Below are 25,461 nucleotides of genomic sequence, written 5' to 3'. Positions count from 1 at the left end.
GCCTCGTTTTCTACAAGCTGAAATGAGCTCTTCACATATATTAACAATACATGCACACTCCAGAACGAGTTTCCATATTCTGTTCTCTGAAATCAAATTACTACCCCTTATGATCAATGGGAAAAAAGCAGATACACAAACAACATATACATTACAGAAACGATTAAAATCTAATCACATTTTTTAAGTAGCATCTTCTGCAATCTAGTTACCTTAATGATTATCTGGCCTAGAAGAAAAAATTAAACAAATGCACTGTACTAGTTATCCTCCAAAGATAAACCATGGCTGACTAAAGTACAACCGCGATTTGTAAACATGGTAACAAGAACACATTTAGTCAGAAATCTGAAAATGCCCACAGGAAATTTTCAGAACAAAACGTACTCAACAACGCACCCTGGAGCTATACAAATGCCTAATGGGAGAAGCCAAAATTCTTCTATTTAGAAACGTTCCAATGATAAGCTGCATAATACTCTACATTTAAACTTATCTCTGAGATTTGGTTGTATAATTTCTTCCTTTTAACTATTTAGGACATAGGCTCTTGACTTCAAAACAACAAAAGCTTCAACCCCGTCTCATGTTTTTTGGCCTATGAAAGGTCACGTCCTTTCAATACACAACATCTGTCCGGTGAGAAAAGACTCGTCAAAATCTGAGGGTTCTGGCCTTAGGCAAATGGAAAGGAAAAGCAGAAGCATCTTAACTATAAGACACATAAAACTTGTGTCTGGGGGCAGACTCTGCGATCGATCGGTGATTACTTGTTCCTGTCAGTCTGTTGATGTTGTCACATATTTAAGAAGAAACAAATTTCTATCTACCTCCATGTCTTTTTAAAAATTCTGGTAATGAAAAGGAAATAAAAATTCCAACAAAAAAAATTAACAGGGAAACATATGGCACATGACTGAGAGTGCTACTTGAACCAAATGTTTCTTCTAACTTTCTCTGCGATTAGTCATCTCACCTGAACAGTTTAACAGTAACTTGAAAATTCTAATTAAGACTGTCTTGTGTTTTCTGGTTCATCTACTTAAAGGTCAAATAAATAACTCTAGCCTCTGTACATTGCAAAAAGCACAGAATAGACTACAACAGATAAGCACATTCCTTTGCTCGTGTGTATATATTAATATTTCTAAGAAAGAAAATTCTATATATTAGGGAGTGGAGAACAGGCAAGGAAATATGCGAGTAATTGCAAAAAGGTAAGGGAGAAAAGCTGTATTTCTAAGCTCTTTGAGCTCAATCTTTAACTTCTCCCTCTCTACTGCCCTGCCCCTAAATTTTTTAGCCTAAGATAACCAGAGCTGCTTTCTTTGCTTGCAGCCAAAGGAATTGGCACCCTCCTCTCAAGGCCCTTCTCCTTCCAATCCAGCCTACACCCAGCTGTCATATTAATCTTCCTAAAACACAGCCCCAATAATGACACTCTGTTCCTCAAAACTATAAACAGCTCCATGTTGCTTTCAAAATTAAGTATAAACTACAGCCTGTCAGTCAAAGCCCTTCAAAACTGAGACCTAAATCAGAAGAAAAAGTAGGAGCACAGACTCTGAAGTCAGACAGCTTTGAGTTAGAATTCTGGTTCTGCCAGTGGCTAGCTATGTGCCATTGAGGAAGCTAATGAATGTCTTTCAGCCTCAGTTCCCTTATCTGTAAAACGGAAATAACAAGAATGCCTACTTCATAAGGTTGTTGCGTCAACAAAAAGAGAAAATGCAGGGTGTCTAGTAGATACTATCCTCCAGTACTAATCAGTTATAATCCCATTACACCAAACAATCTAGACAACTTGATATCCCTGAGAAGTCCCTCTACTTTCCTGGTCTTGTGCCTTTAATCGTGCTATTCTTTCTAAAAGGAACCCAGTGGTGCAGTGGTGAAGTCAGTCATTACACTAACACCAAATGGTCAGTAAGTGATGGTTCCATGATTCTAACCCAGATCTAATCCGAAGCTCATGTTCTTATTGATATGAGTCTACTGAACTGAATTAAAGAATCCGTAAAGACAGCAGAATATTAGCTATGTTCTACACATAATCTGCCAGGAAATCACAACCACCATCACCTGTGCCTAATGCCTTATCCCCTCCACATACACACACAAATATGCACAAACACGAAGGTACAGTGCCACAGAAAAGGAGTTTTTTTCAAGATTGGCAAATTAAAACTATGCTAGGTAGTACATACTCTGGCAATAAATTTATCTAAAGACCCTGATTTCTATCTTAACCACCAGTCATTATCTTTAAGTTTTAGCTCTTGAACGCTCACACTCAGCTAGTTTCTAAGTCCTTTGGACAGAGATGCCATCTAGACACACTCTACAATGGCAGATGGGTATAATATACAAAAAAAAATTTCAAAGATCCTAGTGAAAGCAATTTAACAAATATAAATAATTTTTCTTGTCCTCTAAGTTAACAATGGGCTCAAACATAACAACAATTATGAGGATGGTACAGGACCGGGCAGTGTTTCATTCTGTTGTATACAGTGTTGCACTGAGTCGGAACCAAGTCGAGGGCTCCTAACAACAAGTTAACTTAAGGAAACATATTTGGCAGGAAATAGACCTTAAATTGTCAGTTAAAAGAATAATCACCATGGAAGTCAAAAAGAAAACAGCAAACAAAAAAAAGGTTGTTTCAACCATATTAACATAAGCGTTCACCTAGCTAGTGAATTTCAAGCTTTAAAATAAAGCCAAGTATGAAGTCCTGTCTGTTGGAACATTTAAAACTCAGAGAGATGAAATACCTAAGCACCGTATATTCCTGGAAACCATCCTAGCTAAGACTCAGCAGGTTAGCTAAACGATCTAGGGTCTCATTAACCCCTCAAACTGCTACATCTCTGTAACTCTGATAAATAAATACATCTAAACCAATAATAATACAAATCATAGGCTGCTTCATATCACCTTGAAGAAAATCTCTTCTAGGCAGGAGTGAGAACTCTTACTGGCGTTACCTTGAATAGTGTCCTCTTTTGGAACCTCAGTTTCATCATCGTCATTTAAGCAATAAACTGTTTCCTTTTGAATATCTTCTTTTTTCAGGGTTCTTGCATCCACAACTGCCCAAGTCTTTTTAATTGTCTCCTGTTGAATCTTATTTCCAAAAGGAAAATAAAGGGAAACCACAGAAAGCTAGCGGTTCAGACTGACAGAAGAAAACCTAACATACTCTCTGGTTCACACAGAAAAATCCAGAACATTTACTCTAGCTACATGGTTTTGTTTGCTCTTGCCTATTACGGTATTCTTGGCTCATTTTATAATAGGATATACGGTATAAGTATCTCTACATTTCATTTTTCCCCCAGGGTAATCTACAGATAATCCAACACCAAGGCCCACTGCCATCCAGCTGATTCCAAATCACAGTGACCCTGTAGGACAGATTAGAACTGCCCCTCTAGGGTTTCCAAGGCCGTAAATCTTCACAGAAGCAGGCTGCCACAGCTTTCTCCCGTGGAGCAGCTGGTGAGTTCAATCTGCAGACCTTTTAGTTAGCAGCTGAGCAAAGTAAGGGCCTGAGACTAGGGCTCTTTAATCTATAGATAAATACTAAACTTTATTTATACATAAGCACTTCCTATACAAAATCCTGGAAACCCTGGTGGCGTAGTGGTTAAGCGCTATGGCTATTAATCAATAGGTCGGCAGTTCAAATCCACCAGGCTGTCCTTGGAAACTGTACAGGGCAGTTCTACTCTATCCTATAGGGTCGCCATGAATCGGAATCGACTTGAAGGCGGTGGGTTTGGTTTTTGGTTTATACAAAATCCTCAGACATTAACTCACTCAGATAAGTGAATTCCTGCTAAGAAGGGAGGCAGACATTTTGTTTTCACAGTTTTCTAACAGAAAAGGGATAGCAATCTACCAGTAGTAATAAACCAATATTGAAATTTGAAAAGGAAGCCTGAAAAAGAAAAAAGGGAAGAGACTACATTCTCATTCCTAGGGATACTACTCTAGGCCTTACTGGAACCTGAATAAATAAAAAACTACCTCCAATGTTTTCATGGATGTGCCGTGTGTTTTCGAATTAAGTCCCTGAATATACAAAAAACATTTGAATATATAAAGACGTGTTTTTGTATGTTTAAAAGGATTTATATATTTATTTTGAACATTTAAAGGAAAAAGGTAAGGAGGTTCATGTGGAGGCAAACCAGACCAGAATTTCATCAAATAATTACCAAAGCACCTCATTTTTGAAAATGTTCTATTATGTACAAATATACATGCATTATAAAACACAATTTCACAGTAACAACTCACCATTTTTTGATAGTTCACAGATGATGGTACCACCAAATCATTAATAATTGAACTGGTTGTGATTGTCTCTCCAAAATGCTGAACTGTTTAACTCCGGTGCTTATCTATATTTCTGCTACGCTATAAGGACACAGCTTAATGCATTTTATATTCTTAAAAGAAAAGGCCTGCAACTCATGATTAACTCTCAATTATTTACAGAGAGAAAGAGAAAGAGGTGGGAATCAAGCTCTATTATAAACAATTCTTAAAATTTCCTCTCCTGAGATAGCTTTTACGGGAGAAGCTAAAGAGAGACTCAACAAACAGGGGGAGCAGCTAGAGAAGCAGCAATTACAGTACTGGATAGCCCACACCTGAATTGTCAGTTACTTATACAAGGATATTTATCTGTCCTAAATTTGTTTTAAAAAGGTGTACCTACCACTTACCGATTTATAGGCCACAATCTTTATGGCCAAATTGGAGCCAACGGTCAGTTGACAATGCCAGGGCATGGAGCGCCTCTCAATTTTCTTAAAGACACACAGTTGTCTCAGGCTCTCACTTTATAAAGAAAAATGCACAGTGAAAGCAACGATTTTAGTGTTAACTTGTGCTGGATCATGTACTTATTTTCTAGAATAAGTGAGCTGTTGTTGATCATAAAAAGAGGAACAGCAGGGGATGGCAAGAAAATGACAACCACAAGTTGGAAGAGAGCCAGAAAAAAAAGAGTTGGCTTAGGAGGAAGAAGGAGCTAAATTACTTTACTGACAGGTGAAAGTAAACATCTCTATCTTCCCCTATTCTTTGTTTTCTTTCTACTCAGCCAGTGGTTCTTAAAAATTTTTTTCAGCACCAAGGACAACTTTAGAATACAATGAATGCACATTCATAAATGAGTTTGCACACAATATAAAAGGTTCACCAACTCCCTGAAAACCACAGACCTGAGGATAAGAACTCCTGTTCTAAGACATCAAAGGATGGGTACCATCCTATAACTTCACCACTCACAGCTCTACAATTCATTAGTTAATGCCAACTCTTGAATGGTCTAGTATTTTTTTATATGCATGCAACAGAGAGTTAAGTAAAGACTATCTACAGGATAAAGGAATTTAGTAGCCCATATCTGGTCTTAACCCTAAGGTAAAACAAATAGCTTTAGACTTCTTACTGCAGGAAAAGGGGAAGCAAACACAATGTAGAGAGTGCTACTTCAACTTCGTTTGACCAGAAGTGAAGAAGATCAAATCTTTTTTTTTTTTTTTAAATCTGGGCTCTAATAAAACACAATATAGAAAATTATAGAAGATAGATAGAACTTATGGTGTTCACTAAAATAAGGGGCAAAGGAGTCAATGACTAAACACGCTCAAAGCATACAGTCCAGATTTCATGATTTCTCTCCTTGGTACAAACAAAAAATAGCTCTACAAAGAGGTAAACAGAATGATCTGATATTATCCACAGAGTTATGACCAGAGAATCCTCAAGAGATTCCAATTTTCAGAAATAATTTACAACGAATAATAGATATTCTACCAAAGCTTACTGTACATCTTGGCTTTGGTTTTCCTGGGGAATACAGGGGTCTGAACCAGGTCTAATGTGTCTTATACATGTCCAAATATTAGTCAGGTCTCAAACCATCATAAGGTTTGGATTCTGTTTCAGGGGAGGTTCTAAGGACCGGTGTTCAACATACAACAACAACTAAGAGCGGCCGGGTCAGTTCTGTAGTAGATGTGAATCAAGTTGTCTGACACAATTTTCTGCAATAATGGAACTGTTCTATTTCCAACCACATCATCCAATAGGGACAAGCCACAAGCCATATATGGCTATGAACACTTGAAATGCAGCTAATATAACTGAGGGACTAAACTTTTAATTTTATTTAAATTGGTTTTAATTTAAATAGTGACATGTGGCTAATGACTACTGTATGGGACGGTACAGTTCTGGTCTGTATCTCCAGACCTGACTTAAAGTAGCTTCAAATTGCTAGGACTGTGTTTAGTCAGCAATTTACCTATTGCTTTTTTTTTTTTTATTGGAAACCCTGGTGGCATATACTGTTAAGAGCTACAGCTGTTAACCAAAAGGTCGGCAGTTCGAGTCTACCAGGCACTCCTTGGAAACCCTATCAGACAGTTCTACTCTGTCCTATAGGGTCGATATGAGTCAGAATTGACTTGATGGCAATTTTTTTTTTTTTAATGATACAGTATAGAAATAAACAAACCTTTAATAGAAATTTGTATTGGCCTGTAACTTTTCTTATAGTCTAACACATGGTTATATCATGGTTAAGATGTTAGCTTAAGGCATATACCTTCACATTAGAGTAAACCATGTCCAAATTTGAATAAAAAATAACTTAGAAACACATCTTTGCAGTATGAAAAGAAACTTCACTTTATAGGATTCCTCACTGATTCTTTTGGCAGCCCCTTATGAAATTACAACTCCATTTGCAAAATTTCCCGTTTGCCTACAATTTTCCAAGAATATCTGTATTTAGAAAGTCAGGAGGTACTACTTTTCAATTATAGCTCACTAGAAATTTTTAAAAATTGTGGTTGAGAAAAAAATTAGAGCAGATATATACTGTAGCTACTCAGAAAAGTTCTAATTGTTGAGACTTTACTTAGTCTAAGAACTGTGCTTAAACCATCTGTATTTTGTGTAATTACTGATAAACTAGAATTGATTCATGAACATTAAAGGGTATTATCCCTGAAAATCAAAACCTGTACAAGCCATACTGCTTGGTTAAGTACTGCTGCTTTTATCAAATCAGGCCCCCCAAGTATATACTACTCAACATACTCAAAATAGATGCACGTCCAATTCTAACCAAGAATAAAGTGGCCAGCTTTATATTTAATGGTATTTCAAGGCTTTCACATTTCAGAAATCATTTACAACACCCACACGAAATAAGCAGGCTAGGAACTCTTTAGCCTTTGGGAGTTGTTTTTGTCTGCTTGTTCCATCTGACCAAAATATTTTGCGACCAAAGTTTTTAAAAAGCTACTCTATCATAATATAAAAAAAGAAACCCATTGCCATCAAGTGGATTCCGACACATGGCGACCCTACAGGACAGAGCAGAACTGTCCCAAAAGGTTTCCACGGAGTGGCTGGTAGATTCGAAATGTAGACTTTTTGGCTAGCAGATGAACACTTAACCACTGCGCCACCAGGGCTCCTTATCGTAATATGCTATCTCTAAAAATCTAAATCAGGGGCTATTAGGTATCCATGATATCACTTTTTAAAATCAAGAATGTTTTCTGTAAGCATATGAAACGGAAGGGCCCAAGAAATGTGCCTCAAGCTTGGCATAAAGAAGAAAATCTACTACTTCATCTTCTACATTGGATTTGTTAAATCTCTTATGGTTTATCTCTATATTCCCGAACTTCACTGACACAGGTTCTGGAAATAAATCAGAAACCTTGTGCCAACCACACAAGTTTTTAAAAGGAAGGAGAGGAGGTTTGGCACATCATTTCTTTAATAAAAATCAGAAAATTAACTGCCAAATCAAAGAAGTGGTCCAGAAAAGCAAAAGGGAGACCTCTGATCAAAAGAGAAATTTATATGGGTATGACTGAAAAGTTATGAACAATGTTTTCACTTCTTACCTGAAGGAATAAATTTCATCCAGTCCACTGTCACCTTCTAAAGACATCATCATCCTCTTCACCACCTGAATACCTTCTTTTTGCTGCTCAGTAATTCCCTTTTGGGGAAAGGAGGGTCCATGGTGGCCCAAGCGCAAGCTGCCATCTCCTCTGTCCCCAGTTCCATCTTCCCCCCCAACTGAGAAAGGCAAACTGTCAGGAAAAGATCAGCAGTAGTTAAAAGGACAAGTTCTAAGGTCAAAGAAGAAGCAGAGTTCCAATCCTATGGTTGTCATTCACTAGCTATGTGAAAATGGGCATGTCAGTCAACCTCACTGAGCTTCATACTTCTCAGTTCTCAAATGGCACTTACCTACCTTAGCCAACACTCTTTCCATTTCAAGTGACAGAAACCTCTTTGATACAGTAAAAAGTGGGAACTTATTGGTTTAAACAACCAAACAATTAAAAGGGCAGGGTTGTCAGGACAGGAACCATTCCTGAAGCCAACTCTTCAAACATGGATTGGACTGGACAATGGGTTGGAGAGGGATGCTAGTCAGGAGTGGGCTTCTTGGATCAGGTGGACACTTGAGACTATGTTGGCTTCTCCTGCCTGGAGGGGAGATGAGAGGGTGGAGGGGGTTACAAGCTGGCGAAATGGACACATAAAGAGAGAGTGGAGGGAGAGAGCGGGCTGTCTCATTAGGAGGAGTGTAATTGGGAGTGTGTAGCAAGGCGTATATGGGTTTTTGTGTGAGAAACTGACTTGATTTTTAAACTTTCACTTAAAGCACAATAAAATTATTTTTAAAAAAGGGCAGGGTTGTATGTGGCCTTAGGGATGACTATACCCAGGGTTTCAAATGCCACGAGGATCATCTGACCCTCTCACACTCTCTCTCCAGAGCTAATCTTCCCTTTTCTTCCCACTAACTTCATCCTCTGACTGGCTTCCTCCCACTGCCTCTCGATGCCTCACACTCACATCTGCTCAACTCCACTACTAAGAGGGGCTGAGTGTTCAATGCTCTAGTATCTAATTTACGAAAAGAAAACCAGGAAAGGATTCTGATTGGCTTAGTTTGGTGGAACTGAGTGTTCAACTCTTTGGTATCTAAATTAAGGGGAAAAAAAAGAGAAACAGGAAGGGGTTCTGACTGGCCTAGTTTGGGCCAGGTGCTCTACCACTTGCCTAATGAATGGTAGCCTCGGCCAGGTCTAAAAGATGACAGCCCTCATTTCAGCTACAAGGTTAGAGTTCAAGAAGGAATGCTTCCTAGAAAAAGACTGGGTGCTATTCTAGGTAGACAAAATAAGTAAATAAATGCCCACCAACGATCCCTCAAGGTTATTACAAGGATGAAATAAGTGAATGTGTGTGAAATTCATAAAATCCAATCTAATATAATTCTTACTGCAGATATAGAATTCCTATACAGACACCAGTTAATTCCCAGAAATAGGCAAAATCCAATTTTGTTCTTGTGTTTTGCTTCCGTTGTTTGACTGAAATGAGACTAAAACTAAATTGAGATTACTGGTTATGGGGATAGTCAATAAACAATATAGAAATTGAAAAATAAGCCAACTGCATACTTTTTACGGTAATATTCTATATGGCCCTTTATAAATGTTTTCATGTAAATAATCTTACTTAATCCTTACATATCAGATAGATAGAGATTTCTAACTCAATTCTTTACAAAGATGAAATACTCTGGGAAAAGCCACATGGCTACCAAGTGATAGAATACTCAGCCACCTGATTCGAGGACAAGGTTCTTTCCAATGTCCCACAATACATTACTTTGCCCCTGAAAAACTAAAAGGCTAAAATTCAGCAATCTTTTCAGTTCACTTCAGATTACCTGTTGGTCACCCTTATGTCAACTGTTATTTTTAAGATATGCCTACAAGGAAGACCAGTTAATACAACTGTTATTCAAATTTACGCACCAACCACTAGGGCCAAAGATGAAGAAATAGAAGATTTTTATCAGCTGCTGCAGTCTGAAATGGCTCAAACATGCAATCGAGATGCATTGATAATTGCTGGTGATTGGAATGCGAAAGTTGGAAACAAAGAAGAAGGATCAGTAGTTGGAAAACATGGCCTTGGTGACAGAAACAATGCCGGAGATTGAATGATAGAATTTGCAGGACCAACGACTTCTTCATTGCAAATGCCTTCTTTCACCAACATAAATGGTGACTATACACATGGACCTCGCCAGATGGAACACAATGGAATCAAATTGACTACATCTGTGGAAAGAGATGATGGAAAAGCTCAATATCAGTCAGAACAAGGCCAGGACCAACTGTGGAACAGACCATCAATTGCTCATATGCAAGTTCAAACTGAAACTGAAGGAAACCAGAGCAAGTCCATGAAAGCCAAAATATGACCTTGAGTATATCCCACCTGAATTCAGAGACCATCTGAAGAACAGATTTGACGCAATGAACACTAGTGACCGAAGACCAAACGATTGTCAAGGACATCATACATGAAGAAGGCAAGAGGTTACTGAAAAGACAGGAAAGAAAGAAAAGACCAAGATGGATGTCAGAAGGAGACTCTGAAACTTGCTCTTGAGCATTGAGTAGCTAAAGCAAAAGGAAGAATTGATGAACTAAAAGAACTGAACAGAAAATTTCAAAGGGTGGCTCGAGAAGACAAAGTAAAGTATTATAATGACACGTGCAAAGAGCTGGAGATGGAAAACCAAAAGGGAAGAACAGCTTGGCATTTCTTAAGCTGAAAGAACCAAAGAAAAAATTCAAGCCTCGAGTTGCAACAGTGAAGGATTCTATGGGGAAATATTAAACGACGCAGGAAGCATCAAAAGAAGATGGAAAGAATACACAGAGTCATTATACCAAAAAGAATTAGTCGATGTTCAACCATTTCAAGAGGTGGCATATGATCAGAAACCAATGGTACTGAAGGAAGAAGTCCAAGCTGCTCTGAAGGCATTGGCGAAAAACAAGGCTCCAGGAATTGACGGAATATCAACTGAGATGTTTCAACAAACAGATGCAGTGCTGCAGGTGCTTACTTGTCTATGCCAAGAAATATGGAAGACAGCTTCCTGGCCAACTGACTGGAAGAGATCCATATTTATGCCTATTCCCAAGAAAGGTGATCCAACCGAATGTGGAAATTATAGTACAATATCATTAATATCACACACACACACAAAGTTTTGCTGAAGATCATTCAAAAACAGCTGCAGCAGTATATTGACAGGGAACTGCCAGAAATTCAGGTCAGTTTCAGAAGAGGATGTGGAACCAGGGATATGATTGCTGATGTCAGATGGATCCTGGCTGAAAGCAGAGAATACCAGAAGGATGTTTACCTGTGTTTTACTGACTAAGCAAAGGCATTCGACTGTATGATCATAACAAACTATGGATAACATTGCCAAGAATGGGAATTCCAGAACACTTAATTGTGCTCATGAGGAACCTTACATAGACCAAGAGGCGGTTGTTCAGACAGAACAAGGGGATACTGACTGGTTTAAAGTCAGGAAAGGTGTGTGTCAGGGTTGTATTCTTTCACCAAACCTATTTAATCTGTATGCTGAGCAAATAATCCTGGAAGCTGGACCATATTGAAGAAGAACGGGGCATCAGGATTGGAGGAAGACTCATTAACAACCTGCATTATACAGATGACACAACCTTGCTTGCTGAAAGTGAAGAGGACTTGAAGCACTTACTAATGAAGATCAAAGACCACAGCCTTCAGTATGGATTGCACATCCACATAGAGAAAACAAAAATCCTCACAACTGGACCAATGAGCAACATCATGACAAAAGGAGAAAAGACTGAAGTTGTCAAGGATTTCATTTTACTTGGATTCACAATCAACACCCATGAAAGCAGCAGTCAAGAAATCAAAAGATGCATTGCACTGGGTAAATATGCTGCGAAGAACCTCTTCAAAGTGTTGAAGAAAAAGGTGGCACCCTGAAGACTAAGGCATGCCTGACCCAAACCATGGTATTTTCAATTGTATCATATGCATGTGAAAGCTGGACAATGAATAAGGAAGACTGAAGAAGAAATGACGCCTCTGAATTGTGGTGTTGGCGAAGAATACTGAATATACCATGGACTGCCAAAAGAAGGAACAAATCTGTCTTGGAAGAAGTGCAGCCAGAATGCTCCTTAGAAGCAAGCATGGCGAGACTGCATCTTACATACTTTGGACATGTTGTCAGGAGGGATCAGTCCCTGGAGAAAGACATCATGCTTGGCAGAGTACAGGGTCAGCAGAAAAAAGGAAGACCCTCAACAAGGTGGGCTGACACAGTGGCTGCAACAATGAGCTCAAGCATAACAACGATTGTAAGGACGGCTCAGGATCAGGCAGTGTTTCGTTCTATAGTGCATAGGGTTGCTATAAGTCGGAACCAACTTGACGGCTCCTAACAACAACAACATTTTTAAGATGATTTCTCTATAATTTTATTTGCTATAATTAGGGCCTTCTGTTTAAATTTTTTTCTAAGTTTACTCAACACACAGCCACTAACTGAAAGGTTGGTGGTTCGAGTCCACCCAGAGGTGCCTTGGAAGAAAGGCCCAGTGATCTACTTCTGAGAAATCAACCACTGAAAACCCTAGGGAGCACAGTTCTACTCTGATACACATGGGGTCACCATGAATTGGAGATGACTCATGGTGGTCAGACTGGTTTGGGTTTATACTGAGTATGATACATTTGGTTCTCCTGCATTACCTATCAGATAATGAGCTTCCAGGCAGCAGGAAATGGCACAGTTTCCATAGCATCAGGAAGAAGTGGAGAAACACATGAAAATGTATCAGTAAGTTATTCTGATAAAAGTTGTATTAACAGTTCCTTCTGCCGTACATTAGACTAGAAATAAACTTTCTCTATAGTCAGTAGATGAAACTGAGATACATGTCCGAGGAACAAGCCTGCTGTGAGCCCAGTTCTTCTTTGGGCTGCTGGCATTTTTTTAGTACTACTAGCACAATCTATCATACATGGGATACACCAAACAATAAAACCATAAACTCTACTTTGTATGCCAGAGATTTGTAGCACAAGAAGAAAGATTATGATTCAGGAAAAAAAAAACAAACAATTGGTCAAATAACAAGCTTGTCGAAGAAAAAGCTAGGTTTCCTCTTAAGCCTGCTTTACTATATTGCTCATACCCAAAAAGTAGCCCTTTAAAATGACATTGACAGAAGTGCAGTATGCTTCAACCATGTAAAGGTATCCCGAGATTATGAGCAGGGACCAGAAGCTGAGCTGGGTTTTTGAAGTGCTGAGAAAGCCTCAACTCAATAAGAAGAGAAGTGTCATTTAAAAAGCCCTTCATTTCTCTGAAGTACTGTCTTACCAAGTATTAGTTTGATGGGTTACTCTGAACTATTCTTCTACAGTTCTACAAAAAAGGAGGTGCCCCCTAGCAGTCTTACGAGGTGCATACATGCAAGAGAGGTTCTTAATTCCCCATGGCAGGCACCATGAAGGAGCCAAAGGCTTGCCACTTTGAACTGGAGGCTTCTTGGTACAGCCTTCAATTTGAAAAATGAGTGTCCCCAAAAGACTTTATTAATTCAACATTCTGTATCATCACTCTGCGTTCACCAAAAATAGGACAAGAAGAAATCAGTTTTCTAGCCTGGAGCAAAGAAGAGGGAAAAATACTAGGAAGGGAGCAATTAGTTCAAAGGACTAAAGGACCACATGAACCACAGCCTACAAGACTCCAAGACCAGAAGAATTGGAAGGTGCCAGCTACCACTACAGACTGCTCTGACTGGGATTACAATAGAGGATCCCAGACAGAGCGGGAGAAAAATGTAGAACAAATGATCAAATTCACAAAAAAGAGCATATTTACTGGCAGACTAGACGAATGCTAGAGACTATGGCCCCTGGACACCCTTCTAACTCAGGCTTGCAGCCACTCTCAAAGTTCCCCTTTCAGCCAATGATTAGGCAGGCTCTTAAAACAAACAGTAACACACATGAGAAACAGCTTCTTAGACCAATCAAGTACAGAGATCGAATGGGCAAAGCCTGCCCAGGAACAAAGGGGAGAAGGCAAGAGAGCCCAGGAAAACTGGATGAATGGACTCGGTGAACCCGGTGTGGTAAGGGAAAGGGGGAGAGTGCTGACAAAACGCAGGATTGCAGTCAATGCTGTGAAACAATTTGTGTATAAATTTTGAATAAGAAACTAATTTGCCCTGTAAACTTTCACCTAAATCACAATTAAAAGAAAGAAAGAAGTCAGTTTCAAATGCAGCAGGAAGTATTGATGAAGTAAAAAGAGCTTTCTGCTAGGGAGGATATAAGCTAGAAAAAGTAAATGCCTGGTGAGGAAATTCAAGTTATTTGGGGCAGGGGAGAGGGGCTCTCTCTCTAACAAATTATGAAATATGTATTTTTTTCCCCAAAATTTAAATATCCCATCTCTAAATATACTGAGCAAATTACATTTTTTGTGTTCCTAAAGTATTTTGTTCCTAAAACAATAAAGTGACTTTAGATCTGAAAAGAGAATTCAAGATAAACATTAATATTTAAACTGGTATCCAAGTTGACATTTCTCTCTACCCCAAAAATATGTCTCTCCACTCTACTGCCTATAGGATTAGAGTTCTCTAGAGCTGTTTATGAAAAAGAAGCTATCAATCTGGTAATTGTTTAGGTAAAGTCCTCTATATAGGTAGGAGATGAACTGAATGTCCTCAAAAGATTCCTCTAATTCCTCATTCTTTGAGCCCAAGAACAGTGAACAAATGGTCTGAAACTGAGCTAAGCTCCTCTGTATCACTGTGCCTTTCATCCCTTTACCACCAGAGCTCAGGACAGTTCCTAGTACACAGCGAATGATCAGTAAATGTTTGCTGAGTGCAGTCACCTGACCGGTTCCACTTGAGAGCAGAAAGAGACGGCCTTGCAAACCAAGCACTTGATACTGGGGTCTCCCTCACTGCATTTTTGCCCTCATTACGAGATCACACCATTTGTCTACATACATTATTGTTAGGATCTTACAAGAATTGCAGGGAGATGCCAGATTGCTTCAAGTTATGAATTATAACATCCAACTGATCTTTGCTGAATGGGCTGCTGAGGTCAGTGAACACTTCAATATGCCTCTTCTCAAACTTCTTTCCTCTAAAAGAGAGATGTTTCACATTAAGAAATCATTCCCCTTAATCACATTCTACAATTTCAAATACTTCGTCAGCGAGCTAGAGAGAGGCTAAGGAATCTATATACCGTTAACAAAAGCTACTGCATTGAGACAGTCACGTATTGTCGATGCTCAGTGAAGTTCTATTAAACACATAAGCGACCCTGACATAACTCATACTTTCAACATCTTGGGTGAAATTTCTGACCATTATGGCAGAATGTAAACAAGGAAGTCTACTCGTGCACTCTAACTTAAGCCTTGTAAGGGTTCACTTTCCAAATGCTCTGATTCCACACATGAGGCTCGAGGCAGAATTTTGCAAATTGTGGGAAATGATAATAAAGATTTAGGCCTGAGATTTTAGTGCAGATGCTCATCCAAACAGGCCAGAAGTGTGTGTGCGTGAGTGTGTGTGTCAAGGAGTGTGTGTGTGGTGAGTGTGTGTGTGAGAGTGTGTGTGTGAGAGTATGTGTGTCAAGGAGTGTATGTGTGTGTGGTGTGTGTGTGTGAGCGTGTGTGAGTTTGAGTGTGTGTGAGCGTGACTGTGTGAGTGTGTAAGCGTGACTGTGTGTGTTAAGGAATGTGTGTGTCTGTGTGTGGTGTATGTGTGTAGCTAAGCTACAGTATATAAGGAAGCTGGCCACAGTTCCTATGCATTTAATTTAAATTACAGATACATAGACTGCTTGCTATTAAAAAAAAATTCTTAGTAGTTAGCTTAAGTCAAACAGCAATGAACCTGAACTAAGCCAAAGGTTTATTTCTCCCAGAGAAATTTTCACCAAGTACAGCCCTGTTTCTAATAAACTAAATTTTTAAACAAACATAGAAGTTGAACTGAGCCATTAAATTCGGTCAAATGTTTCTTCAGCCATACAAACATGCTGCTTGATTAACAATGAATCAGGGTGCACTGACTACATAAACCCTTAAATGTTTGTAGAAGGGCCCACTTTCAACTCTCTTCAGTTAAAACACTTACACAGTTTCCTGTTGAATCAAATCCATGCACACGACAAGTGCATCCAGGACTCAGCTAGTCAAGGACAAAAGATGGCATTGCACAGTCCCTTTATTCCAAGAACAAGCAACTTTTTTTTTTTTTCTAGCAAAGTCCACTGTGCTGGAAATTGTGGGCGCTGGGGTGACTACGTGATGATTAGAAGTACTTGCCTAAGTGCCCTTGTTCCAAAGTTTATTTCACTAGCGCATATTGACATATGTACATCCCGACACACACAACGAACAAAATCAAAAGCTAATCTAATATGTTCCATTTACTTCACCAAAAATTATGATGCCATTTTACAGTGTCAAGAACCCACTTTTTGGGTGAATATTAAGTATGAAGTAAGCCACAATGTAGCATCTGCAAGTCACTCCCAGCACAACAGTGCCTCCAAGTGATCAGGGACGGCATTACTGATTGTTTAGAAAAATAACTCCTTAAAATTAAAGGGCACGTGGAAGAAATTGGAAATCTGAATTTGGTTACCAATTTAATTTTTGGCACAAAAACATCCCCCATCTAGAAAAGAATGGAGAATTCTAATGCTATATTCTTCTAAAAATATCTTCTCTACCTCCAAACATTTCTAACCATCACTACCACCAAACCCTCCCACAGTCAATACAAATACATGTCCCCTAGTATCTTCCCCCGTTCTATGCCTCCTAACCAGTCAGTATCCTCTACCAGTGTAGAGAAGGGGCAAGTGATTGAAGGGCCTAGAGACCAGGCACTACACCTGACTAACTTCACATTAAATCCCACAGGCATCTCCTCCGTGTTCTCAGAGGCCAAGCCATCAATATAATCAGAGCTGGGACTCTGACAGAGCCTGCCCAAACTGCATTATGATTCCCCAGACAAAAAGAATTTTCTTAAGAGTCTTCTCTGGCTGAAAAAGGATACTGTCAGCATGTTTAGAACCTGGTTGGATTTTGCTTTCGATGTCCTCCAGCAAATCAAAATCTGGTAGCATCAGGTGTCTGTGCACTGTGATGTTCTGATACTGATTTTCCTGAGCAAGGGCATTGTCAGTGCCATCCGTACCAAACAGGACTAACGCAACCTCATCCTTGCTCTCAGCAAACACCTAGAGAAAAAATGTTACAAAGCTGAAAATGATATTACTACCAACTGGAATCCTTTGGGTACCTAATACGCAGGAAGCAGGACAACCATGCCTCTCTATGGTGGGTTCCTTAGGCCACTGTCAAAACCAGAATGCTGGCCTGGATGGACCATGGACCTGATGGACAAGGACAATTCCTAGTTTCTAAGCAGACTTTTCCAATGACTACAGGTCCCGTCCTTCCTGTCAGCACAAGCTAAGGCAGGGATAATAGGGAGAGTAGTAACTGCTCTTCATGACTTCCAGCCAAATCAGATTCCAATTCTCAATGAAAACTAATGAGGAATAATTTGAAAAGATTTTAGTCTGCCTTTTTGGAATGACTAGGCAAGGTTTAAATTTTCCAAGGATTAAAAAAAAAAATTGCTGGTTCATACCCTATGTCCCAGCAATTCCATTTACAGGTATACGTCTCCTAGAGAAATTCTTGCACATGCAGACGAGAAGACAACGGACAAAGAAGTCCACTTCGGCACTGTTTATAACAGGGCAAAACTGGAAACAGTACGTCAACAGGGACAATGCAAAAATATACTGTGGAATGTACATCCAGTGGAATATTACACCCCAGTAAAAATGAAGTAAATGTGTACAACATAAACGTTAACAACATGAACGTATCTCAAAAACGTAAGATCGAGAAAATCATAAGTTGCAGAATTACATGTGCTGTATGATATCATATAGATAGCCTTGAGAACTTTTATAATAAAAAGAACCCATACTAAATATCATTTATTAAGATACGCTTATATGATAAAAGTATAAAATACGCATGGTAATGATACCTATCAAAATTCTGAGGAAAGGAAGGAAAGAAGAGGGAAGAACAGGATTAGGGGGAGATATACAAGAGGCTTCAAATGTATTATACGAGAGGCTTCAAATGTATCTGTAATATTTTATTTACGGAGAAAAAAAGGAAATCACATGAGTGTGGTAAAACGTTAGGACTGTATAGTGCTAGACAACGGGAAACCTTGGATAGTCATTATTTTCTGTGTCTCTTTTATGAAAGCTTTCATAAATAAAATGGAAAAAACAAAAAACAGTAACCAACACAAAAAGCAGTCCCGCTCCCAACTTATCACTAACGTAAGCCTTTTACGTCGATGGAGAGGACTGCTGCATGGGGAAAGAATGAAACCGTCATCTTTCACGTCTGTTTGGTCTGTTAAATCCCCAAGCCTGTTCACTATTCCAACTATAATTCCCAGTCATACATGCAGCAAAGGTCCCAGCTGCTGAAGTTCAAACACATCTAGCATGCTGGTGAGGCAAGCCAGCCAGAATCCTATCTGCCTCCTGGACAAGAATTCATTTAAGGCAAGGTAGTCTTGCTCCAACAGCAAAACCTCAGTCCTGGGAGGGGAGGATATTTTGAGTGTAGCATGGGACGTCACCAGGCTTTGTCTCCCATCTTTCTGGGCTCACTCAAATTCTCATGGAAGAAGCCAAAAATAAAAAATGAAAGAACTTTTATTATTATTTTTTTTTTTAAAAAGGGAAAGAAATCTGTAGTACAGTGGGACACAGCAATACTACTTAAATACTACCAACACAAATGACCACAACTGAAAATGCGGTTAGAGGTATTCTCTTCTACTTGGATGCTTCAAGGACTCTAGGTCATCAAAATGTGTGAAAAGCTACAATGGCTGGTAGGAGGTGGCAGTGCTCAGTGGAAATGGCAACACACAGAAGAAAGAGCAGAGCAACCGTACCCGGTGGATGAAGCAGGACCTCATGGACCTAGCAAGTGTGGCAGCCATATCAAGTGGAAGGGGTGACAGTACTCATTACAGCTATCACCCATACAGTGTTTAAAATATGCCAAGTACCATTCTAGACATTTTGCCTGTATTAATTCTTTAATTTATTAAAACAACCCTATGAGATTGATACTATTACTTTCTCCCATTTTACAAAATGTCCACCATAATTTCTTCTCTCCTTGTGTACAGACTACTCCTTACAACAAGAGCAGAGCCCAATCACCTCCCTTGAATCTTAGCTGGTCTTAGTGACATGCTTGACCAATAGAAAGCTGTGGAAGTGACTTTCTGAGATTTCTAAAGCCAGATCGTAAGAAGTCATGCAGGTATGGTCTCTTAGAATGCTCACTCATGGGACATTGCCTCTTAGAACCAGTCACCCTACTGAGAATCCCAAGCAACAGAGACAGGCCACATGTAGGTGGTCTGGCGAATGGCTCCAACTGAGCTAACTAGTGACAGGACGTATCAACTACCAGCCATGAGAGTGAGGCATCCTGGACATTCAACCCAGCTGAACCTTCATATGACTCAAGCCCCAGCCACTATCTAACTGCAATCATACACGAAGCTCCAAGAGAGAACTACCAGCTAGTTGAGCCCAGTTGTCCCAAAGAACTATGGGGGGGGGGGGGGGGGGTGGGAATAAGCTGCTGTTTTAAGACACCAAGTGTTGGGGTTGTCTGTTAAAACTGGAATAGGCACAAGGAAGTTGAATGACTCATTCAAGGTCACAAGGTTAGTGGCCATGATACAGCAGGGATTTAAACCTAGACGAAGTGGCTCCAGAGACTGTACTTTTAAAAAATTACTTCCATGCCTATTGCTTCTAATGAAAACTGTAATATCCAGTGGAGGGGCCAGAAGAGGGAAGGGGAGAAATACCAGATTCTAGTGATAGCTGAACTTGTACGTGAGTACATGTGAAAAAGCTCTCCAGATTCCCCAAAACACTGAGGCTGGACCTTAACAGGAGGCTGGTATCTTGCATTAGTAGGCGAAGACAAATGGCAGTTAAAGCACAGGCTACATGCTCAAGGCCAATCTGAAACTTACCTGTCGCTGGACAAACATGGTCATCACTTTCTTTGCTTGTTCTAATGATGATTCTTCATCAAGAAAAGAGTTACTCATGGCAAAGCCCACATCCGCACACAGCACAACAGCTGCCTAGAAACACAGTCACAAAGAGTGTTTGAGAAAACATTAATAATGGTGACAGGGAAAGATAAAGATATGTCCATTCCTTATTTCATTTCACAAAATATGTACTGTTATTTGCAGGAAAATGTATATATGACATAAATTTTCATTATGGAGGATCCTTATATAGTCCTGATGCCTTCTAAAAGTTAGAAACTCTCTACCAAGAAAGAAGCATGATCCAGGTAACTGCTACTCCCTTGGCCTGAGCCCCAGAATGAACCCCATGGGAGCACACCTGAACCCAGCCTGCAGGCTAGCGTCAAGTCCAGTCCAGTTGAGCCCAACAAACGCTGATGCATTATTTAATATATGCTCATAAAAGCAATTTTAAACAAGAAGACGCTAAGCCAAGGACTAAAGGTCTTTTGCAAGGAAGCAGGTATTCAAAAAATGGCGCCAAAGTATTTCATAATATAGAACTTCTTGTCTGGAAGCAAAAGAATGGACTCCATAACGCTTCAAGTTCCTTTCCGGCAGCAGTAAGAATCCAAAAAAAGAAACTGGGCAACATAGCAACTCTTCATTTCTATACTGTAGCAATACAGGCTGTTAGAATTTTGCTTCAAGTTCACCTGCCATAAACAGCTGCTCCACTAGAGCTACAAAGTTTTCAGCCCTGGAAACAGGAGGAACAGAGGAGAACAGCATCCTTACCAGTCTATAATCATTTTAATTAACATTTCCCAATGGAAAGGAGAATAAGGATCAACTGCTCGCAAACAAATTATCTGTATACCAGGTGCCTAATACAGGGTCTAGTGTAGAGTAGTTGCTGTTTTAGGAGCTGACTCATAGTGACCCTATATGCAATAGAACAAAACACTGCCAGGTCCTGCACCACTCACAGTAGTTGTTATGGTTGAGCCCATTGTTGCAGCCAAATGTGTTAATCCATCTTATAGAGGGTCTTCCTCTTTCTCCCTGACTCTGTCCTTCTCCAGGGACTGGTCCCTCCTCTGATAACATGTCCAAAGAACGCAAGACGAAGTTTCACCATCCTCACTTCCAAGGAGTACTCTAGCTGTATTTCTTCCAAGACAGACTTGTTCATTTTTCTGGCACTCCACGGTATATTTAATATTCTTCACCAACACTAATATGTGTTGACTTGTGGAACAACTCCCAGAACCACACCTCTCTCTGGTGACCCCTCAGAAACTACCGCTCTTCGACTATATTGAAAAAAAAAAATATTTTTTACTTTATTGTTATTACTATTAATCACTTCTCTGTGCCTCGGTTTTCTCACCTGTAAAATGGGGACAATCGTTTCCACCTCACGGGGTGGTTGTGAGGATTAAATGGGACAGGGATAAAACATTTAGATCAGTGAGTCGCACAAAGTAAGCTTCCAATAACTGAGATATATTATTATAAAGGTAGTAACATGATGCTTTACATTTCAAGTTCTTTTATCAGATAGCCCTCTGCTTTACAAGACTGTGTGGTAGGTGCTTATTGTCGTGATAAATCGCACTCTCACAGTGAAAAGTCTGGTCTCAGAAGTAACGGGGGAGGTGAGTGGGGAGGTGGAGAAGGAAGGAAGGGTAGAGAGGGGCAGGGGTGTAGGGAAGCAGCGGGAAGAGGGCGGAAGTGGGACCAGGAGTGCGCGGGAGCGTCACAGGCGGGTGGGCAGCGGGAGGGGAGGGAGAGTGGGCGGGGCTCAAATTCAGGTCTTCGGTCTTCAAAGGCACAGCTCTTCCTACAGCGCATCGTTCAGACCAGGCCCTCCTGCCCCAACCCATCGCCGAGATTCTCCCCTCTCTCCCCGCTTCTCAGCACCACCGTGACCCCACGACTCCCGCTCCCGAAGCACTCTCTCTAAATCCGGGGAATGGGTAAAGCCCAAGCCGACACCTCCCTCTACCTTATTTCCCGGCCGTGCCATGTTGCCGGTGCTCAGGAGCCTCGGCTGCCTCTTCCGGGAAGGAACTTGCAGCGCTGCAACTCAGTTCCGGCGGACTCGGAGCCCGACAGCAATAGAAAGAGCTGGTTATCCCGGGAGCCTGGAAGGGGCGGGGGGAAGCCGTGCTTCGGCGTTCTGAGCATGCGCAGGCTCCCTCCGATCTACTACTGCGCTGGTTTCACTTGCTTTTTCTCTTATTCAAGGGAGCGCCTAAGGCGTCCTGTGCCAGAGCTCTGGAGTTAGATCTGCTTGAGTATAAATCCGGGAAGTCACCTAAATTCTCTAAGTCTCAGTTCGTTCTGTAACATGGGGGATAATGAAAGACTTCACAGATGTGGTGACCTGTAGAACCGACTCCTGAAGGAAGAGTAATTCTAGGCAAACGAGAGTGGGAGGGGCATATAGAGAAACCTGGAGACGCGAAACATCTGCTAAGGATCTTCCAATAATGTGGGGGCGGGGGGGGGCTCTAGCCTGTAAACGGGGAGGTGGGGTTTAATTTGGAAGGCCAGCCTAAGCAGATGTTCTAGGAACGGCAGCTATCAATCACAGTGCCTTACGTGCATATTGGCTAAGAGGTTGGTTGCTAACCAAAAGGTCCGCGTTGATCTACCAGCCGCTCCTTGGAGACGCTATGGGGCAGTCCTGCTCCGGCCTATATGGTCGCTATGAGTCGAAACCTCCTCGGCAACGGGTTTGGTTTGTTTTTTGGACACGTTCACCACCCCCTTTCAAAGGAAACTGGCCCACCTGCAGCCCCGCCCCTTTGAGGGTGGCGAGGCCCAAGCCAAAGCTTCGCAGAAACAGCTATTGCTGAACGATCTACAAATTCACAGGTGACTGGACAAAGGGTCGGGTCCAGCAACCTGCAGAGTGTGCACAAACCTTTGACCAAACTGGAAAAAATAAAATCCAATCAGAGTTTCTCCCTCTTGAAAATTGGAACTGGGGAAAGTGAGAAGTAAAGCTGAAACCGGTTGCACTCCAACTCATGGCAGATCCCATGTGTGTCAGAGTTGAAGTGTTCTCCACAGGGTTTCCGATGCCTAAGTTTTGGAAGTAGGTCGCCAGGCCTTTCTTCTGAGGCACCCCGGGTGGACTTGAATCTCCAACCTTTAGGTTAGAAGCTGAGCACATTAAAGTGGTTGCTAACTGATGATACAGAATTAGTTGTAAAGGAGAAAAGAGAGGACAGGAAGTTGATGGGCTATGGCGAGGGGGAAGGATTTTGGGCACAGAGAGATGCAGGAGCCACTGTGGCATATGAGGGAAATGGATGTGACAGGAAAAGAGGAATGTCAGACTGTTACTTTGATGGTTCCCAATGAGCCATGATTACCGGAATTCACAGCCTTGTGTTATCCCTTCCCCTTGAGTCTGGGCTGGCCTTGTGATTTGCTTTTACCCGCAAAATGTGACCAATTCTGGGCCAAAGCCTTCAGAATGCCTGGCAGATTTAGCTTTTGCGCATTGGGGCAAGCCAGCCCCATGTCTGGATGTAGCCTGAGACTGCGATTCTAGGAAAGCCCAACCTAACCACCTGGAGAGGCCACATGGAGGATCACTGAGCACAACAGTAAGCCTAGATGGTAGCCAGCACCAACCTGGCAGCCTCGAGGCCATCTTGGGAGTGATCCTCCAGCCCAGTGACAGCTGCCTCAGTGTTAGAGAAACTAGGCAGAGATGAGTTGTTTCCCTGGAACATCTCACCTGAGCTCTACCCAAATTGCAGAATTGTGAGCAAATGAATCAATGATTGTTATGTTAAGCCACTAAGTTTTGGGGTAGCTCGTTAAGCAGCAATAACTGAAACAAGGGGGATTTTTTAAAGTATTGCTATAGTGCACGTTATGCATCCCCTTCAGAGTAGTTGAAAAGAAGGCAAGTAAAGAACTTTATTTTGAAATTACAGTTTTGGTTACTGGAATGTGTTTATGTTTAACATCACTCTGTGAGTGAACTACATGAGTAATGACTTCATAAGCATTATGCAGAATAAAAAAGAGGAGGCTATCTGCTGTGACAGCAAGCTGTGACAATAGTTATGTGGGCAATTGGGAAAATTAGTTAAAATCCTTAACACGGTACGAATATGAAATTAAGGTTTATATCCTAAAGAGATGTGAGTAGTGATGGTACCATATTCCACCACTTCCATCAAATGCCATTTAAAAAAATTCCATGTAACTAATTCAGTTGAGGAAGAGAAAATGTCTTATGTTGGCCACTAATCTTGTTTAACAGAGCCCTGGTGGTGCAGTGTTTAAGAGCTCAGCTGCTAACCAAAAGGCCAGCAGTTCAAATCCACCACCCGCTCCTTGGAAACCCTATGTGGCTGTTCTACTCTGTTCTGTAGGGTCACTATGAGTTGGAACTGACTCGACTGCACCTAACAACAACAACAATTTTATTTAACACTGCAAAAACTAAGCCCTGGGTGGCCACTCCAAAGTGGCAGAATGAAACTTTCAAGACATCTGAAATTGGTTCTTTTTAAGATTTAGAATCTTGTTTTACAGGATGTCATGGAGAACAGGGGTTGTATTTCCCTTGGATGTGAGCTGAGATGAAGGTGCTACCTAACGTAAATAGGCGAGTTGTCTTGAAATCAGTATCATCCCACTGGGTCAGATGTGTGGTTTATTCAACTCAGGATAGTATGTCCGCTAAGCAATTAGAGGAGCCCTGGTGGTCCAGTAGTTAAGATCTCGGCTGCTAACCAAAAGGTCGACCGTTCAAATCCACCAGCTGCTCCTTGGAAACCCTATGTGGCAGTTCTACTCTGTCCTATAGCGTTGCCATGAGTCAGAAACAACTTGACAGCAATGGGTTTGGTTTGGTTTTCGTAAGCAATTAGAAAATGTTGTCTTCCTTCTTGATATTCATCATGAAGATTAGATAATTATGAGCTAACACAATTGCTCGAGTATGGTATGTAACTCAATTTTTTCTCTCAGGTTTGCTAGGCATTTGCTAAGAGCAAAATTTGATTGCTTTCATTCAAATGCATTGACATTGCCTTCAGTGTCTATTCCTCTAGGCTTTGAATGTATCTCTATTAGAACCTGTTGCTCTCAAGTCGATTCCGACTTATACGGACCCTACAGGCCAGAGTAGAACTGCCCTCCCTGTAGGGTTTCCAAGGAGCAGCTGGTGGCTTCAAACTGCTGACGTTTTGGTTAGCAGCCAAGCTCTTAACCACTGTGCCACCAAAGCCCTTTGGAAATTAGTTTACAAACCTATTTCTTCCACTAGATGGCGAGCATAACTAGTGACAAGGAGGGCTCTGTCAACTTC

At 40.8% G+C, this 25,461-nt stretch overlaps 1 protein-coding gene across 3 annotated transcripts in view; it reads right to left on the bottom strand.

The window, feature by feature from the left end:
* Positions 1–22,401, bottom strand: part of XRCC5 (X-ray repair cross complementing 5) — a 104,055-nt gene extending 81,654 nt beyond the window's left edge. The window contains exons 1-8 of one of the 3 annotated variants that reach the window (XR_007517951.1): positions 21,104–21,693; positions 20,109–20,222; positions 17,055–17,238; positions 16,122–16,170; positions 14,995–15,117; positions 7,950–8,141; positions 4,740–4,854; positions 2,991–3,129 (exon numbers count right to left, since the gene is read on the bottom strand). Coding sequence is in view for 2 of the 3 variants with exons in the window: in XM_049888112.1 (XP_049744069.1) it covers positions 2,991–3,129; positions 4,740–4,854; positions 7,950–8,141; positions 14,995–15,117; positions 16,122–16,170; positions 17,055–17,238; positions 20,109–20,222; positions 21,104–21,127 (940 nt within the window). In the remaining variant the exon portion in view is untranslated. Of the gene's footprint in view, positions 1–2,990; positions 3,130–4,739; positions 4,855–7,949; positions 8,142–14,994; positions 15,118–16,121; positions 16,171–17,054; positions 17,239–20,108; positions 20,223–21,103; positions 21,694–22,125 lie in introns of those variants that run through there. The other 2 variants (XM_049888113.1, XM_049888112.1) reach the window with 2 other exon arrangements.
* Between the last annotated feature and the right edge of the window lie 3,060 nt (positions 22,402–25,461).

This window comes from Elephas maximus, chromosome 6 (genome assembly GCF_024166365.1).
Source record: "Elephas maximus indicus isolate mEleMax1 chromosome 6, mEleMax1 primary haplotype, whole genome shotgun sequence".
In the NCBI taxonomy this organism is placed as follows: Eukaryota; Metazoa; Chordata; class Mammalia; order Proboscidea; family Elephantidae; genus Elephas; species Elephas maximus.
Note: the sequence above shows the minus strand (reverse complement) of the source record. Positions and strands in the feature narration are given on the sequence as shown.